At 40.4% G+C, this 19,802-nt stretch overlaps 1 protein-coding gene across 3 annotated transcripts in view; it reads right to left on the bottom strand.

Moving 5' to 3' along the window:
• Positions 1-19,802, bottom strand: part of PRKAR2A (protein kinase cAMP-dependent type II regulatory subunit alpha) — a 110,777-nt gene that overhangs the window by 28,477 nt on the left and 62,498 nt on the right. For all 3 annotated transcript variants that reach the window (XM_025455772.3, XM_025455773.3, XM_049097989.1), the window contains exons 3-6: positions 10,861-10,913; positions 8,401-8,484; positions 2,232-2,338; positions 200-353 (exon numbers count right to left, since the gene is read on the bottom strand). In XM_025455772.3, coding sequence (XP_025311557.1) covers positions 200-353; positions 2,232-2,338; positions 8,401-8,484; positions 10,861-10,913 — 398 coding nt within the window. The remainder of the gene's footprint in view (positions 1-199; positions 354-2,231; positions 2,339-8,400; positions 8,485-10,860; positions 10,914-19,802) is intronic.

Raw genomic sequence — 19,802 nt, 5'->3', positions numbered from 1 at the left:
TCCTTGCAATTTGTAGTAAATGGTTTGTTGACAAATTATTTTAGAGAAATGGAAAAACACATTGGCACAAATCCTTTCATAATGTATTTCAGAGAACTGGCTACAAAATATAGTGTGAACCATAGCTTAAGGACAGCAAATTCAGAAGTAAGGGGAATTAATACTACGCCACGCAAGGATTATCATTTCTCTAACTCACCAGTCCCCAAAGGGAGCCTTCTGAAGTGGCGATAATGGTAGCAGCTCTTGGGGTGTTGTACATCAGAGCAAGTTCTCCAAAACTGCCACGGTTGTCATACTGACCAACAGAGCGAGTTTGATTATCTTTTGTTACTAAAATATCATAGGTTCCCCTGGAAATACAAGAAATAATTTCATTTATTACTTCCAATAAATTTCATTTGTTACTTCTAAATTTAAGACCTGACAGGTAGTGCATAAATAGAAGGTACAAATGATATAAAACAGGCAACTTCCAACATATTTTTGCTAGTATACAAAAATACAATAGATTTTTGCATTTTGACTTTGTATTCTGTGACCTTGCTAAACTCACTTATCAGTTCTAGGTGCTTTTTGGTAGCTTGGGATTTTCTAGGGAAGATAATGTTTAATGTTATCAGCAAACAAAGACAGTTTCACTTTTTCTTTTCTAATCTTTATGTCCTCCCTTCCTCCCTCTTTTTCTTCTTCTTTTTTTCATTGCCTCATTGCATTGGCTAGGATCTACAATACAATACTATATAGAAGTGGTGAGAGCAGATATCCCTGCCTTGTTCTTGATCTTAAGGGGAAAACAGTCAATGTTTCACCCTTAACTATGATGCTGGCCAAAAGTTTTTAAAAAAATTCCTTTAACTGGACTGGTGAAAAACCACATCTATTCCTAGTTTGCTGAGAGTTTTTACATTGAAAAGGTGATGAATTTTGTCAAATGCTTTTCTTGAAGGGATTGATATAACTATATGAGTCTTTTGTAGTTTGTTGAAAACTAGGATACAGAACTGATTAAAATAAAGAAACCAAAAGGTGCAATATTCTACCTGTTAACTGGTAATGATTGCTAAAGAATAATATTCAGAACTGACAAACATTTAGAGAAACAGGCACTCCCAATACATCACTGAGGCAAACTTAAATATATCAATATTTTTGCAAGATACTTAACAACATTTAACAAATTCCTTAAAGAGACCCTTTTACCCAGTGTTACCATTTCTAGACATTCTATAGGAGATTATTTGGTGAAGGTGGTTCTTTTCATGTCTGGGAGGGGGTCAGAAGGAACCCTCAAGATGAAATTAACAATTGAAGAGCTCACAATACACTAAGGCCAGCAGGTCAAACCCACGTATTTCATGTCTCCCGACATGGCTTATACCAGGAACAGAGCCAGAAGGGGCCGCGACATGGAAGTTGAGGCAGTGTATTCATAGGTAAATTAGGCTGGGCCTGAAAGATCCAGATGACAGTATAGCAAAATGGCTTCTTTATGAAATCATTTCCTTGAACACTGGCAAATAACATGTTTATTTTTTTTTATTATTTTTTAAAAGATTTTATTTATTTATTCATGAGAGACACAGCGAGAGAGAGAGAGAGGCAGAGACACAGGCAGAGAGAGAAGCAGGCTCCATTCAGGCAGCCCGACAGGGAGCCCCCTAGAAAATCCCAAGCTACAATCCCAGGGTCTCCAGGATCATGCCCCGGGCCGCAGGCGGCACTAAACCACTGAGCCACCGGGGCTGCCCTGAGCCACCAGGGCTGCCCAAATAACATGTTTATAAAGCACATCTTGTCTAATTCTTTTTTTAATCTTATTTTTATTTTTTAAAGATCTTATTTATTTATTCATGAGAGACACATAGAGAGAGGCAGAAACACAGGCAGTGGGAGAAGCAGGCTCCATGTAGGAAGCCCGACTCGGGACTTGATCCCAGAACTCCGGATCATGCCCCAAGCCAAAGGCAGACACTTAACCACTGAGCCACCCAGGCGTCCCCATCTTGTCTAATTGTAAAGGAGACTTTTTAGTGTTGCTAATAGCAACCCAAACATGGGGTTGTACTGAGGACTCAGAACAGCAGTAGATACAGGGGGCAGGCAGTGGGCAGAGAGGGAAGCCTGTACACTTGATCCTAAGTCCTTCCTGGGCTGAACAAAGCACTGGGTGCCTTTAATCATGAATCTTATTAAGTGTAGCCACACATCTGCAAAGTTTCATTTCCTACCGTTCAATGACATAAAAGTTGTCTCCATCGTCTCCTTGGTCAATGACATGCTCATCAACTTTGACTGTTCTTTCAAACATGGCATCAAGGACTTGAGAAAGTTGTTCCTGCAAGGTATACACACAAAGAGAAAAGGCGGCTTTTACACTGGCTGTGAAAAAAATGACTGCTTATCTCAGTTTGCAACTACAAGGTGGAAGTACACATATAGGATTGTTCCCCATATTCAAGCAATATCCTAAAAGCTGTCTGAAACAAATGTTTTCCCCTGACCGTTCAGCTTTGTACCTCCATGTACACAGCACAGTTGCCAAGTATTTTTGAGGCAGTACTGTTTTGAAAAAACATTCCATAATTTTTGCAAAACTAGGTATCTCAGTTATGGTACCCATTCTCCCAGTTGCACCCACATGACTGTCAGGCTCCTTGATGGCTCCACTATACCATCTGTAAACCATGCAATGCCATCTTCCTATGGGTGTTGATCTTAACAGGATGATCAAATCCTTTTTTTTTTTTTTTTTTTTTTTTAGGATCATCACATCTAAAGGGCTGGGATAGACTTAGAAGTTACCTTACAGAGTAGCACAACTGCTCTGACTAGTCACGCACATTACTTAACCTCTCTGAGCCTCAGTTAACACATATTTTAAAAAGCGTTTACAGGGATCCCTGGGTGGCGCAGCGGTTTGGCGCCTGCCTTTGGCCCAGGGCGCGATCCTGGAGACCCGGGATCGAATCCCACATCGGGCTCCCGGTGCATGGAGCCTGCTTCTCCCTCTGCCTGTGTCTCTGCCTCTCTCTCTTTCTTTCTCTGTGACTATCATAAATAAAATAAAAAAATAAAAATAAAAAAATAAAATAAAATAAAAATTAAAAAAAAATAAGCGTTTACTAGTTTCTAGCTCATTGATTTTTATGACTAAAAGAGAAAAATCTAAGGAAAGTATCACACAACAGGTACTCAAAAATTGAGATCTATTCAAACATCTATATACAACACATATAATGACTTACTTATTATTACCTGCTATAATCAGAAGGTAACTGTATTGATAAGTATAGGGAAAACAAAACAATGCAATTAAATTCTAACAAAACAGTGGTCTCAGTCTAGGGCCAGCATCCCTCTGTCAGGAAGGGAGATCACTGGCTGTCAGGGGGCACTAATGAATATCAGCTTCAGCTCAAAGAAAGACTCTCCTTGGAGGAATGTGGACTGAAGACGTGGCAAGGAAAAATTTTATTGTTGCATAATTCCATGTGATTCAGTGTCTGTCAGTAAGACTGTGCTACCTAAAAATAACTGAGTAAACTAAAAGCATCTCTTTATTTCCACAGGTTCATGTGTATTGAATACAAGCCAACAAATACTATAAGGGAAGTGATGTTCACATGCATTCCACATTCACATGGAATGTGAGCCCAATGTTGCCAGAAATCTCATGTTTAAATACAGGTACCAACTCAAATTTTCAAGTACAATACAGACCAAACACATATACCTGTACCTAGCTATAACTGGCCTGTGGGCTGTCCATTGGCAGCTTCTTGTTCTAAGTAACTCTTCTCTGGCCTGGACTCTTCAAAAACATCAGTATCATAAGATACAGAATAAGGTGTAAGGGGAGGATTCTAGGCTGGAGATGACTAAAATGATACCATGACAACTAAAAGCAACACATGATTCAGGACTGAAAAACAAAACAAAAAAGCTATAGAGAACTTTACTGGGGAAATCTGAATATGGAATGGATGCGAGATAACATTACTGTATCAATGTTAATAATGGTATTGTGCTAATGTAGGAGAGTATCTTTGTTCTTAGAAAATATATCTTTTTTTTTTTTAATTGTTTTTTTTAAATTTTTATTTATTTACTTACGATAGTCACAGAGAGAGAGAGAGGCAGAGACACAGGCAGAGGGAGAAGCAGGCTCCATGCACCGGGAGCCCGATATGGGATTCGATCCTGGGTCTCCAGGATCACGCCCTGGGCCAAAGGCAGGCGCCAAACCGCTGCGCCACCCAGGGATCCCTTAGAAAATATATCTTAAGGTATTTAGGGGCCAAGAGTCAAGATGTCTTAAACATATTTATAAATGGCTCAGGACAAAAGAAAAAAGCAGTTTACATGTACTTATGTGTGCGTACATACACACATGAAAGAAAATAAATGTGGCAAAATGTTAACAACCGGTCAGTCTAGGTAAAGGTACACGAGTGTTCATGATACTATTCTTTTTATTTTCCTGTAAATTTGAAAATTTAAAACCAGAGATTTGGATAATAAATTTTTATTTTATTTATATATTTTTATTTATTTTTTAAAGTATGCTTTATATCCAAAGTAGGTGTAAATAAATCTTTACAAACTGAAACAAATACACTCACCAGAATGGCTAAAATTTGAGAAGATGGGCAATACCAAATATTGGTAAGGATATGGAGCAACTGGGAAGCTCATGTATTGTTGAATGCAAATGGTAAACCACTTTTAAAAAGACCTGGCAGATTTTTGTAAAATCTAACATATACCTACCCTATGACTTAGCAATTTTGCCCTCAGTTATTTTACTGAGGAGAAATGGGTGGGGGCGGGGAGTTCACAAAAAACATGTACAAAATGTCCACAGCATTATTCCTAAGAGCTAAAAACAAGAAATAGACCAGGTATCCATCAACAGGGGAAAAAAAAAGAATTAGCAAACTGGTATTTTCATATAATGGCATATTACTCAGCAACAAAAGAGGAATGAACTAACATCACCAGCAATAAGGCATGCTGACATTATGGACCCCTTGAAATGATGCTCTGAGAAAAAGACAATATAATTTCTTTGGGAGTCAGGCCAAGAATGTATATCCATATTCCATAGTCATAAGGAAACATCAGACAAATCCAATTGAGGTGCGTTCTATAAAATAACGAACCAGTACTCTTCAAAGTGTCAAGATCATGAAAGACCAGAAAGGACTGAAAACTATGACAGACTAAAGAGAAATAAGAACTAAATTACAAAGTGGGATTCTGAACTGGATCCTTAACCAGAAAAATAAAACCATAAGTGAGAAAACTGGTGAAATCTCAATAAGAGTTGTAGTTTATTTATTTATTTATTTATTTTAAATTTTTTTTATTTATTTATGATAGTCACAGAGAGAGAGAGAGAGAGGCAGAGACACAGGCAGAGAGAGAAGCAGGCTCCATGCACCGGGAGCCCGACGTGGGATTCGATCCCGGGTCTCCAGGATCGCGCCCTGGGCCAAAGGCAGGCGCCAAACCACTGCGCCACCCAGGGATCCCAAGAGTTGTAGTTTAGCCAATAGTATTGTAACAGTTAATTTCCTGGTTTCGCTCATTGTCCTATGGTTATGTTAAGATGTAGGAGATCCCTGGGTGGCTCAGAGGTTTAGCTCCTGCTGTCAGCCCAGGGTGTGATCCTGGAGTCCCGGGAAGGAGTCCCACATCGGGCTCTCTGCATGGAGCCTGCTTCTCCCTCTGCCTGTGTCTCTCATGAATAAATAAATAAAATCTTTTTTTTTTAATAAATAAAATCTTAAAAAAAAAAAAAGTTGTTTATACCAGGGGAAGCTGGATGAAGAGTATATGGGAATTCTGTACTATTTTTGCAGCTTTTTTTTGTCAGTCTAAAACTAATTCAAAATAAAAAGTGAAAAAGGAAAAGAAATGAACTACTGATAAATGCAACAGGGATGAGCTTCAAAAATTGCTGTGTGAAAGAAGTCTCACACAAAAGAGTGCACACTGTACAATTCCATTTATATGAAATCTGAGGAGAGGCAAATTTAATTTATTGCAGAATAAATCAAAATCGTAGTTGCCTCTGAGAGGAGATAGGGCCAGAATTGATCACAAGGGGGCATGAGGGCATTTTTGCGGGGTGTTTAACAAATGTTAAATGATTTGTTAGGGAATTTGGGTCACCCAAATGTATACATTTGTCAAACCTCAACGAACGCACTTAAAAGTTACGCATTTCATTGCATGTAAACTTTATATCAAAAGACTGTAAGTGGGACCCTTGGGTCACTCAGTGGTTGAGTGTCCACCTTCGGCTCAGGGCATGATCCCGAGGTCCGGGATCGAGTCCCACATTGGGCTCCCTGTGAGGAGCCTACTTCTCCCTCTGCCTCTCTCTGTGTGTCCCTCATGAATAAAGAAATAAAATCTTAAAAAAAAAAAAAGACTTTATGCAAATATTGAAATTTAGTTCCATGATACACATGCCAAAGTATTTAAAGAAAAGTAGAGAGGATCCCTGGGTGGCTCAGGGGTTTAGCGCCTGCCTTTGGCTCAGGGCGTGATCCTGAGGTCCCGGCATCGAGTCCCACATCAGGCTCCCTGCATGGAGCCTGCTTCTCCCTCTGCCTGTGTCTCTGCCTCTCTCTCTCTCTCTCTCTCTGTGTCTCTCATGAATAAGTAAATAATATCTTTAAAAAAAATTAAAAAATAAAGGAAAGTATAATGATATCTACAACTTACTCTGAAACGAACCCAAAAGAGTAAGACGGGTTAATGGAGGAGCCAGCAAACAGCTGCCTGTTTCTGTAAATAATGTTTTACTGGAACACAGCCATACGTTTTCATTTATGTATGGTCTATGGCTGCTTCCCTGCTACAATAACAGAGCTGAATAGTTATAACAGACATACTTACTACCTAGTTCTGTAAGAAAAAGTTTACTGACCTCTTTGCTGAAAGATGGGTAGGTGGTATATAAGATAGCAAGCATAATAAAATGTTACTCATAGAATCAAAGCAGTGGATAAGTATGTGTTCCATAGAAGTCTCTCAACTTTATTGTATTTGAATATTTTCATGACAAAAATGTTAGAAAAATATAATGAAATATGAAATTTTAGTTATAAATGAAATGGTAAAATGGTTTTCTTCAATACTAAGAAAACTGTGAATATTAGATTGACATAGCAATTTCCCTTAGAATATCTGATGATATAAAATTTACAAGGGGTTTTGTTCAGTAGGTAAAGCAGCAAGTCTTCTTTCCATTTTTTTTTTATTTTTAAAAATTTTTTTTTTAAATTTTTATTTATTTATGATAGTCACACCACAGAGAGAGAGAGAGAGGCAGAGACACAGGCAGAGGGAGAAGCAGGCTCCATGCACCGGGAGCCCGACGTGGAATTCGATCCCGGATCTCCAGGATCGCGCCCTGGGCCAAAGGCAGGCGCCGAACCGCTGCGCCACCCAGGGATCCCAAGTCTTCTTTCCATTGATACAGATGGATCTTCTAGGGAAAATAGGTGACACAGACCAGTATTTCTCACAATCAGCCTTTCCTTGAGGTCATGGTCTTTTTTTTTATTCAGCCTGAGACTAATAAAACTGACTAAAGTTCTGGCTATTCTTAAAACCACACAGACTGGTTTACAGATACCAGGGATGGTTGTGAGGATGTCATCCGAAGACTTATTTGCAGGAGCTGGGTGGTAGTAGAATTCTAATTCCATCCTTCGTGTCTCTGCACATTCTAGGATTCTCTGGTAGGCCCAGTACCTCAAGCCATTTATGTAGCTTCAGTGTGTGGCTCTCAAAGTAGAGGAGTAATGAAGTTTGAAGATTCTTCAACCTCCTGAGGTAGCCCCTACTCTCTATCTTCACCAAGGGAGGGAAGACATTCCCAGAAGAGATTCTATACCAGAGTCCTGCAGACACCCACTCCTCCCCACACCTGAGGTCTTTGCTGAGAAGTAATCACAAGAGGTGCCTCACATCGAAGGCCTGAGAAGTCATGCACTTCCAGTGGGTTAACTGCTACCAGAGAAGAGAATTCCATACTAGCATCTTTGGAGAAATTACTCTGCAGCATAAATTCAGACCCTCTAAACTAAGCCAGAGTCATGCAAACCTGTTTATCTCCTTTTAACATGACCAAACTGCATGGTCCTCAAATGGTATTTTCTTGGAGGAAGTACCAAAGCAATTCAGAGAAATACTGGAAGTCATCTGAAAAGCTCATTATAAGTTATGATAGGCAACACACTGCAAACATTTGTAAATAAGATGAATCTAAAGTTTTATGCCTCATTTGACTGAGGCTAATATAACAAAAACTGTTTAAATGACAAATATACAAAAGCTAAAAGACAAAAATATTAAAAAAAAAAAAACACAAAACGTTACCTGATCAAGATTTTTGAAAAGGAGAATATCTTTGCAAGCCTCCTGAAGTCTGCATCTCTGTTGATCAGTTTTAGGATGAATCACCTGTTAATCCAAATGAAACCAGGGAAATATTTTTATTCCATTTAACAATTTGGCTTTATTTACAGATCAGTAATTTTCTTTCTCCTAAAAAGTAGGGAAAACTAAGAGTTTGTTTACTGTAACTTTAATTCTATACAAATACTAAGCAGTGTCCTTGGCCATGGAGGGGCAAGGTGATGGGGGCAGAGCACCCACCCTGGGGCACTCACTGACTGTGTGACTGGCAGCAAGTCAGCTATCTCCTGGGAGCCTCAGCATTCTTGTCTGTAAAGCAGAGGGCTATAGATTTGTTCATTCAACAGATATTAAGCATCTACTAGGTGCCAGGCACTGTTCCACCTTTAGGGACACAGGGAATACACAAATAACACCTGCTCTCATCAGGTAAATCTGTAAAATATGTAAGAGAGTGACAAGGACAGGAGGAAAAAAAAGGTGGGGAAAGGTGATAAAAAAAAAGTATGTGTGGAGTGAGCAGATGAGGCCTCACTGAGAAGGTGATATTTGTGTAAAGATCTCAAGGAAGTGAGGATGATCTGAGGGACTGAGTCATGTGGACATCTCTATGGGAAGAGCACCTCAAGCAGAGAGAACAGCAAGTGAAAACAAGGCCTTGTGGTAGGTGAAAAGCATGTCTGAGAAACAACTAGGAGATGGGTGTGACTCATTCGGAGCAAGGGTGAAAGATCAGGAAGAGACCAAGTTGAGGGCTTAGGTGAGGGAAATGCTCAAACCAGAGAGGGCATTACAATGCAGAACTACAACTTTTCCCTAGCCACATGGAGGCAATTTGAAGGTTCTGACTGAGGAATGAAAAAGATCTGACTAATGTTTTTAAAGGTTCACACTGACTATCGAGTGAAGAACAGCCTTGAGTGAAGAGTGGAAGCCAGGAAACCACTGTGATTATTCCAGTGCCAGATCGTGTTGGTCAGGGGGGCAGAGGGCAAGGGAGAGAGCCTGCAGCCGACTCCCCACTTACACAGAGCCCAACATGGGGTTTGATCTCATGATGCTGAGATCATGACCTGAGCTGAAATCAAGAGTCAGATGCTTAACTGACTGAGCCACCCAGGTGCCCCCACTAAAAAAACCTGCTTTAACTTTTAAAAGTCATCAAGAAAAAAAAAAAAAAAAGTCATCAAGAATTTTACAATATCCAGAATGAATTTTTTAAATTTACATATCTATTAGATTCACACAATGGTACCATTTTATTATTAGAATACTTGAGAAATCTTTCATGGACTGCTCGTTTTAAGGCATACTTAAAAGATCATTGAAGCTTCTTTTATAGTATTAGCCTTTTAAAAGTGGTGATTCAGATATGCTTTTATAAAAATAATTTGGGGGCAGTCTGGGTGTCTCAGTGGTTTGGCACCTGCCTTCAGCCCAGGGCGTGATCCTGGAGACCCGGGATCAAGTCCCACGTCGGGCTCCCTGCATGGAGCCTGCTTCTCTTCTTCCTCTCCCTCTGCCTCTCTCTCTCTCTCTCTCTCTCTCTCTGTCTCTCATGAATAAATAAATAAAATCTTTACCAAAAAAAAATAATAATAAGGGAAATAAAAATAAAAATAAAAAATAAAAGTTTAAAAATCTGAGTTTTTAAGGACCAAAGTGAACCATAGTCCTGCCACAACCACTGTTAACATCTGGGATATATTCTTCCAGAATAATTATTTGTACTAATAAACACTAGACAGACGGATAAACATATATATGTATGTATGTATGTGTGTGTGTGCGTATGTATGTATTTTAAAGTTTATTTACTTTTTAAAGTAATCTCTATACCAAAAGTGGGACTTGAACTCACAACCCCGAGGTTAAGTGCTGAATGCTCTTCCGACTAAGCCAACCAGACACCTCAGATTAATATATTTTTTTAAGTTATTTATTGAGTGTAGGGTCAAGAACCACTTGGATCCCTTGCTGTTAAATCTGGTCCTGTACCATCATTTCCAATGGCTGCCGATTCTCTTGATTTGAATGTACCATAACTTAACCCCTGGTAATCCCCTATTTTGAGGCATTGTTCCCATTTTTAACTACTACAACACTGCAATGATCTCTGTACATCCTCAGGAAGGATCCAGCTATTTGTCAAGGATGAATTCTCTTTCAGAATGAGTCAGTTGGCTTGACTATATTTAAGGTTTTGACAGTTACAGGTAGGCAGGCACCCCTTCTTACCATAACCTCAACCAGTCCTGCTTTCATTCTTCTTAATATCTGTCAAACTGGTGATAAAAAATATAGCACCTTGTTGAAATTTAATTTGTATTCATTTAAATTATCAGCATGATGTAGAGGAGGAGGGGAGTTAAGTACAGAATAAAATAAGGCAGTAAGTGCTGCCTTTGCAGCAATTCTTACCCTTGGATCAGTATCTTCCTCTTCCTCATCAGGGTTATAGGTCTCAGCACAGACTAAATTTGGAGAGAAAAACATAAAGAGAAAAGTGAATAAAACAGATGTGTGCTTTTACTGGAAAAATAGGAAGTGAACGTAGTTTCCTGTTATTCACTGGTTTCTAAAGCTGTAATGATTTTAAAGCCCTTTCAGCAATTAACAAATATATTAAGTACCTACTCATGTCAGGAATTCTATTAGGTTCTAAAAGGCCAGCTTTCTAGGGATCGGTAGTCTCAAATAGGAGAGAGTTGATAAAATATATCATAGAGAAAATCCCATGATAGTGGCAAGGACAAGGAAAGAAGTACTATCTCTGCTGAATTTTTTTTTTAAAGATTTTATTTATTTATTCATGAGAGACAGAGAGAGAGAGAGGCAGAGACACAGGCAGAGGGAGAAGCAGGCTCCATGCAGGGAGCCTGATGCAGGACTCGATCCCGGGTCTCCAGGATCATGCCCTGGGCTGGAGGCGGTGCTAAACCCCTAAGCCACCTGGGCTGCCCTCTCTGCTGAATTTTTAAGCATGGGTAGAAAAATCAGAGTACAACATATGCAATATAAACACATGGATATGGATATGGAGTAATTATGAAAAGAATCAATTAAAATTGTTCAACATCATTCTGTACATAAATGATTTAAAAATAAAAACAAATTTTATTTATTTATTTATTTATTTATTTATTTATTTATTTTTACAGATTTTATTTATTTATTCATGAGAGACAGGCAGAGACACAGGCAGAGGGAGAAGCAGGCTCCCTGCAGGAAGCCCGATTCCGGACTCGATCCCAGGACCCTGGGATCACGACCTGAGCCAAAGGCAGACACTCAACTGCTGAGCCATGGAGGCACCCCAATAAGAATGAATTTTAAACAAAATGAATACTATGTGTCAGTCTTTCTTCTGGGTACAATATTATACAAATCTAAAATCAACTGGATTTTCCTTGTAGGTAACCTATGTTTGTTGCACTGGTTGGCTGCAGGACTTGTCTCTCTTGCAATTCAAAGATTCAGAAAATATTTACTGAATATTTGTAATAGAAAAATTATCAGAAATTATAGAACTATAAAAAATATGATATAACTATTTGAATAATACACTACAAGAAAAAAACTAGAAAGCTCTCCAAGGGCTAATAGGGATTTCTAGGGAAAAAAGCAAAACGAAAGATATATGTAGTATGTTCTCCCTTCCGTAAAGGATTTCTATGAGAAAGAAGGAACACTAAGATGAGGGGAAAAAAATATATATATAAATATGAATATATACATAAAAGTTTTTTTTTTACCTGTTTATTTTTCCAAAGGGAAATAGAGAAGGATAAACCAGGAAGTTAGCAGGCAAGGAATCCAAATGGTTCGTGACCCTACACTCAATGCATTTGTATTATAGCTAACAACTAGGGATACATACTGCTTTCAATTTAACTCCTGGCTTTTTAGACACATTTACTCACTGCAGCCTTGGTCTAGTTGCATCCCAGCTTCCCCTTCCTACTGATTCTCTGAATGCATGGAACACCTGAGAAATGGTGTATCAGGCAGAGAGGAGTCCCTTCCCTGCCTACCCTACGGTACTCTAGTGTGGGTCACACCTCCTGTACTGTAATAACCATCAATACTCTGCCTGTCCAACAGGGATCCAGTATCCTTACCCAGAGAAAAATTAGGGAGAAGGGAGTAAAAGGACATATACTATTCTAGTATAAAACAGCACCAGGTAATGTTCTGCAGGAAGGTCTGCTTAGTCCCTGACTGGTACATGCTTTGGGTAGCTGAGCCAGGAAAGTGACAACAGGATGTAGATAATGACTAACTTTCTCCAAGCCATTCCTGATTCCACAAGATGAGGTCAGCTACATTTATCTCAGATCTGTCCTAAAGATTAAGACACATACCTTCCTGAGTTCCTAGACATATTGCTGCCACTTTTTTGCACCTTCATAGATTATTTTGGTAGATTTGAGGAAGCTGCATTGCGGACACACTATTAAATTGCAAGCCTCTTGGCTCTCTGTGCTCTTGATTAATATTGTCGTTAGCAGCCCAGTTTTCTAAACCAGAAATTTGCAACTCACCATTACTTCTTTCATTCACCTCTTACCCAATGAATACATCAAATTCTCCTTCAGAAATATTTTCATATTGGGGATCCCCGGGTGGCTCAGCAGTTTAGCGCCTGCCTTTGGCCCAGGGTGTGATCCTGGAATCCCAGGATCAAGTCCTGCATCGGGCTGCCTGCATGGAGCCTGCTTCTCCCTCTGCCTGTGTCTCTGCCTCTCTCTCTCTCTCTTTGTGTCTCTCTCATGAATAAATAAAAATTTTAAAAAAGAAAAAAAAAGAAAGAAATATTCTCTTATCTGACCTTTATTCAATGTACTTCAATTGCTACTTCTTGGTCCAGGACCTCAAAATATCTTCTTAGAAAAATGCATTTAAAAACCCTCACTTTAGGGATGCCTGGGTGGCTCAGCAGTTTAGCGTCCACCTTTGGCTCAGGGCGTGATCTTGGGGCCCTGGGATGGAGTCCCACATCAGGCTCCCTGCTTGGGGCCTGCTTCTCCCTCTGCCTGTGTCTCTGCCTCTCTCATGAATGAATAAATAAAATCTTAAAAAAAAAAAAAAGCCCTCACTTTGGAGACAGATGGGTACATGACTATTATTATACTTCCTCTACTTTTGCATATGTATGAAAATTTTCATTTAAAAAGTTTAAAATAATAAGTCTGTGATGATGAGACTGACAGGATTTTACTGATAATGACATAGTCTTGGGCTAGCCTATTTCCAGGCTTGCTTTTCCTCTGATTTTGAAGGAAAGTACTTCAGTGACTTAGTTTGTTTTTATGGTTTTATTTTTTAAAAAAAGACTCAAAGGTTTTTTCAGTTATATATTTTTAATTTTTATTTATTTATGATAGTCACAGAGAGAGAGAGAGAGAGAGAGAGGCAGAGACACAGGCAGAGGGAGAAGCAGGCTCCATGCACTGGGAGCCTGACGTGGGACTCGATCCCGGGTCTCCAGGATCACACCCTGGGCCAAAGGCAGGCGCCAAACCGCTGTGCCACCCAGGGATCCCCTTCAGTTATCTTATTACTGATGTGTAGAATTGCTGACAGTTTTTTAACGTTTTTATTTTTTTCATGTGTTTTTATTGAAGTTCAATTTGCCAACATATAGTATAACACCCAGTGCTCATCCCATCAAGTGCCCTTCTCAGTACATCCCCCAGTTACCTCAACACCCCTGCCCACCTCCCCTTCCATAACCCTTTGTTCCTTTTCCAGAGTTAGGAGTCTCTCATGCTTTGTCTCCCTCTCCATTTTTTCCCCACTCAGTTCACCTCCTTTCCCTTATAATCCCTTTCACTATTTCTTATATTCCCCGTCTGAGTGAAACCATGTGATGTTCTCCTCTGATGACTTACTTTGCTCAGCATAATACCCTCCAGTTCCATCCACGTCGAAGCAAATGGTGGGTATTTGTCATTTCTGATGGCTGAGTAATATTCCATTGTATATATATACCACATGCTCTTTATCCATTCATCTGTCGAAGGACATCATGGCTCCTTCCACAAGTTGGCTATTGTGGACATTGCTGCTATAAACATTCGGGTGCAGGTGTTCTGGCGTTTCACTACATCTGTATCTTTGGGGTAAATACCCCGTAATGCAATTTCTGGGTCATAGGGTAGCTCTATTTTTAACTTTCTGAGGAACCTCCACACTGTTTTCCAGAGTGGCTGCACCAGTTCACATTCCCACCAACAGTGCAAGAGGGTTCCCTCTTCTCCATATCTTCTCCAACATTTGGAGAGTTGTTTCCTGTCTTGTTAATTTTCCCCATTCTCACTGGTGAGAGGTGGTATCTCATTGTGGTTTTGCTTTGTATTTCCCTGATGGCAAATGATGTGGAGCATTTTCTCATGTGCTTGTTGGCCATGTGTATGTCTTCTCAAAGGTCTTTTTTAAAAAAAGATTTTATTTATTTATTTTGAGAGAGAGAGAGAGAGAGCACAAGTGCACACATGCATGCATGCCTGAGCAGGTGGGGGAGGGTGGGGGAGAATCTCAAGCAGACTCCATGCTTAAGAGCACAGAGCCTGGCTGAGCACAGAGCCTGGCTCAGGGTTCAATCTCACCACCCTGAGATCAGGACCTCTGTCAAAATCAAGAGTCAGATGCTTCACCAACTGAGCCATCCAGGTGCCCCTCGTTTTTATATTTTTAGACATTAACCTAACTCAGGCAATAAATGTTACAGTCTTCAAGTCCTAAGGTGCAGCACTGTGATTTAAGCAAAAATAGTTATTTCCAGTAAAATTATTATTTTTGTGGAAAAACATTATGTCTTTATTTTCCAAAACTTGATTTTGAATTTCTTCCCTTTTCTTTTGAACTCCAGACTCACCTCTCTTTGCCTGTTCCCTCTGTTTCTACCCAATCTCTCTACTTCTTCCTGGTCTTGATCCCAAACCACTTCTTTCATCTTCTGTATAAAAGTCCATTTTTAAAAAAGATTCTATGTATTTATTCATGAGAGGCACACAGAGAGAGAAAGAGAGAGGCAGAGACACAAGCAGAGGGAGAAGCTTCATGCAGGGAGCCCAACGTGGGACTTGATCCCAGGTCTCCAGGATCACACCCTGGGCCGAAGGCGGCGCTAAACCGCTGAGCCACCAGGGCTGCCCCTAAAAGTCCATTTTTAAGTGTCTATGTGGTTGTTGCCCCAGAGTCTGTGTGATCTCCTATGAAGCCTCAAGAAAGATACTGAGTGTCATGAGATGTGTAACACCTACTGAAAACGAAGACTGAAAGAGTAGCACAATCCCTGGTTCCAGGGAATTTGTTTTGCCACAGTCTTCCAGCAGATGTCACTGGTTGGCAACACGAAACTGTACAAAGTGACAAGAACCTATCCAGCACAATTTCTTCTTCCAAATTTTATTTTTATTTATTTTAAAGATTTTATTCATTCATGAGAGACATACAGAGAGAGAGAGAGAGAGAGAGAGAGAGAGAAAGAGGCAGAGACACAGGCAGAGGGAGAAGCAGGCTCCATGCAGGGAGCCTGACGTGGGACTTGATCCTGGGTCTTCAGGATCAGGCCCTGGGCTGAAGGCAGCGCTAAATCGCTGAGCCACCCGGGCTGCCCTCTTCTTCCAAATTTTAATTGATGCTTCTGTCATCCAGAAATGTGGATCATCTTTTTAAAGATTTTATTTTTAAGTAATTTCTACACCTAATGTGGGGCTCAAACTCACAATCCTGAGATCAAGAGTTGCACGCTCTATCAACTGAGCCAGCCAGGTGCTCCCAGAAATGTGAATCATTAAAGTATGCTGGTGAGAGAAAACCCTTTCATATTTACAAAGAAGTGAGCACAGATCCTGGTCACATCCTGAGGTGCTATGCTCTCCTGCTAGCTCCCGTGTAGAGTTGATTCAGCCTGTGTGTATTACTCAGCTTGGGCTGCCATAATAAATACCAGGCAGAATGGCTTAAAGAACAGAAATCTATTCTCTCACAGTTCTAGAGAATGGAAATTCAAGATCAAGGTACTGGCACGTTTTATTTCTCCTGGGGCCTCTTCCCTTGGCTCACGAGTGGCTGCCCTCTTGCTGTGTCCTCATATGGCCCTCTGTTTCTATGGTACACTCCCTGGTGTCTCTTCCTCTTCTTATAAGGACACCAGTCCTATTGGATTAGGGCTCCACTCTTATAACCTCATTTAACCTTAATTGCCTCTTTTTTTTTTTTTTTTTTTAAAGGCCCTTTCTCCAAATACAGTCATATTGGGCCTCACATAGGAATTCACAAGGGACAAAATTCAGTATGTAACACTGGGTTTCTAAATTATTTTCAGTAATGTTTGGTAATATTTTACCTGAAGATAGCTATTGGTGGAAAAAATACTGAATACTGTGAAAGGCTATCTAGACAAAAATCAATATTTCAGTCTATTGTAAGCATGTAAGCCTTAAAAGACAGGGACGCCTCATGAAGGAAGAGCACCTATCATGCAGAGAGGAGTGACTACTATGGCACCAGATGCACAGCAGACTCTACTGACTGGTCACAGTCATCACCAGATCAGATTATCCCTGCCTAAATATGGCATGATGCCAACACACAAATTTCTGATTAAAATGCTTTGAAGCTTCAATATACATTTAATAAATGAAAGGATTTTTCTGGGGATGAAGTTTTTTAATTAACAGAATCAGACTAACATTTCAAACTCAAAGCCAGTTAATACTACTTTAGGACTATTTCAAGAAAGCTGCCTTTAAAGAATTTACAAACTCTCTTCATTTGATGAATTTATCACATGACATAGAAGGACTGTTCTGTTAGAACTTAAACTTGGAAGGCACAGCTTTTCAGACAAGATAGGGCGCGTTTGGGGTGGTATGTCCGTAGACAGGCAGAGCTTTTCAATTCTATTGCTTTGCAATGGAGACCCAGCATCAAAGAAGGGAAGAGCTCATCTCTGAAGCTACTACATGCACCAGGGTCTGAGCTTCAATCCACCCACCACTCACTCATTCACTATTTCCCTATATTCCAGATCCCTGGTCTGTTTCTTCAGTGGTGAGAAGCAATAACAATATGAAAATCATGTAAAAAGTGGGGAGTAGGAGGAGACATTTATTTTTTTTTTAATTTTTAATTTATTTATGATAGTCACAGAGAGAGAGAGAGAGAGAGAGAGAGAGGCAGAGACACAGGCAGAGGGAGAAGCAGGCTCCATGCACCGGGAGCCCGACGTGGGATTCGATCCCGGGTCTCCAGGATCGCGCCCTGGGCCAAAGGCAGGCGCCAAACCGCTGCGCCACCCAGGGATCCCGGAGGAGACATTTAAAACACAGGGCTGCAGGGCACATGGGTGGCTTGGGCAGTTAAACATCCGACTTTTGATTTTGGCTCAGGTCATGATCTCAGGGTCCTGAGTTCAAGCCCCATACTGGGCTCCACACTCATCAAGGAGTCTGCTAGAGTCCCTCTCTCTCTGCCTATCCCCCCCAAATAAATAAATAAATCTTAAAAAAAAATAAAACACAGGGCTGGGCTCACAGGAGATACTCAACAATTGCTAGCTCTCTTACACTGTTTTACATTCCAGATTATTATTCAGTCAGACACACTGAGTTGTTGAAGTCTCCTGCAGTTTCTTTTTTTTTTTTTTTAAGATTTTATTTATTTATTCAGGAGAGACAGAGGGAGAGAGAGGCAGAGACACAGGCAGAGGGAGAAGCAGGCTCCATGAAGGGAGCCTGATGTGGGACTTGATCCCGGGTCTCCAGGATCACGTCCTGAGCCAACGGCGGTGCTAAACCGCTGAGCCACCCGGGCTGCCCTCTCCTGCAGTTTCTGACATAGCACATGTCCTCACATAGCTAGTCATTGCTGAAATTCTTGGATCCCATAAGGAGCCCTATTCCCTACTTCTCTTTCCAATCTTATTTTATCTCCTTACTTATAGCCAGAGCAGCCAGATCCAGTTCATCCCCCTTTGAGTCTTAAGACATTCTTTCCCACAGAATGCATCCTTGGTACTAGTCAAACAGTAACCATGTCTTACAAATTCCAGTGCAATTTCTGCTTCCTCCCTCAAAGATGTGTCTCTTAATTTTTTTCTGCCCACAGTAATTTCTCCTTCTGATTTCTAACCCCTTGCTTTTGCTCCTTTCTTCTATTCATCCATTCATATTTACTGACGTTGTTCTAAATGTTAACTATATGCATCAACGAACAAAACACAAAACTTCTCTGCCTGATTGGAGCTTATACTCTAGCACAAGGACTAGATAATAAATAGGACAAATAACTTAAGAAGGAGAGAGTGAGAGAGACAGTAATGAGAAAATAAGTGAGGGAGATAGGGTGTGTGTGTGTGTGTGTGTGTGTGTGTGTGTGTGTGTTGTGTGTTGTGTCTTACTGAAGACCTAACTGAGAAGGTGTTTTGCAAATAAAGGTCTAAAGGATGTAAGCAATCTACAAAGATAGTTATGATGAGATACAGGAGCAAAAGTCTGATTAAATTGGACTCAAGGGAGAATAGAAGAGAAACTAGATACAACAAATATTGATTGCTCCTTCAAGGAATTTGCTATAAAGATATGCAGGGGGAAAAAGGGTGGTGGCTGGAGAGGGAAGAGTGTTTTTAAAAAGTTTTATTTTTATAAGAAGTGGAAATCAATACTGTGTTTCTCCACTTAGAAGAATAATCCAGGTGAAGGATAAAGATCATGCAAGATAGGGGCAGCCCGGGTGGCTCAGTGGTTTAGTGCTGACTTCAGCCCAGGGCCTGATCCTGGGGACCCGGGATCGAGTCCCACATTGGGCTCCCTGCATGGAGCCTGCTTCTCCCCCTTCCTGTGTCTCTGCTTCTCTGTGTGTCTCTCATGAATAACTAGATAAAATCTTAATTAAAAAAAAAAGATCATGCAGGATAAAGAGGAAGTAACTGCTAGGAGGATAAAGGGAAGAGGTCTAGTGTATAGGCGGACACTGGACTCACAGGCAGGTAAGGAAGAATAGATGTGGTGATGGGAGTCTATGGAAACTATCTTTCATAGCTTCTATTTCCTTAGTTAAGAAAAAAATCATCTGCCAGGAATGAGGATTCAGGATGAGGTGCAGGTTTTGGAATAAAGAAGGTATGAAAGGCTTATCTGGGAGAACAGAAGAATGAAAGAAGTATGGAGACACAGGATGATTGCAGGCATCCAGAGCCTACTAGTATTGAATGATCATGTACTGAAAGTAAGATTAGTCAACAGGGCTGTGTATTTTCCTTCCATCAAATACTGCTGTGGGGCAGATGCAGAGTAAGTGGACAGGTGGGCTGGGATCCCTGGGTGGCGCAGCGGTTTGGTGCCTGCCTTTGG

The sequence above is a fragment of the Canis lupus genome, chromosome 20, assembly GCF_003254725.2.
Source record: "Canis lupus dingo isolate Sandy chromosome 20, ASM325472v2, whole genome shotgun sequence".
Taxonomy (NCBI): Eukaryota; Metazoa; Chordata; class Mammalia; order Carnivora; family Canidae; genus Canis; species Canis lupus.
This window is presented reverse-complemented; position numbering and strand designations above follow the sequence as displayed.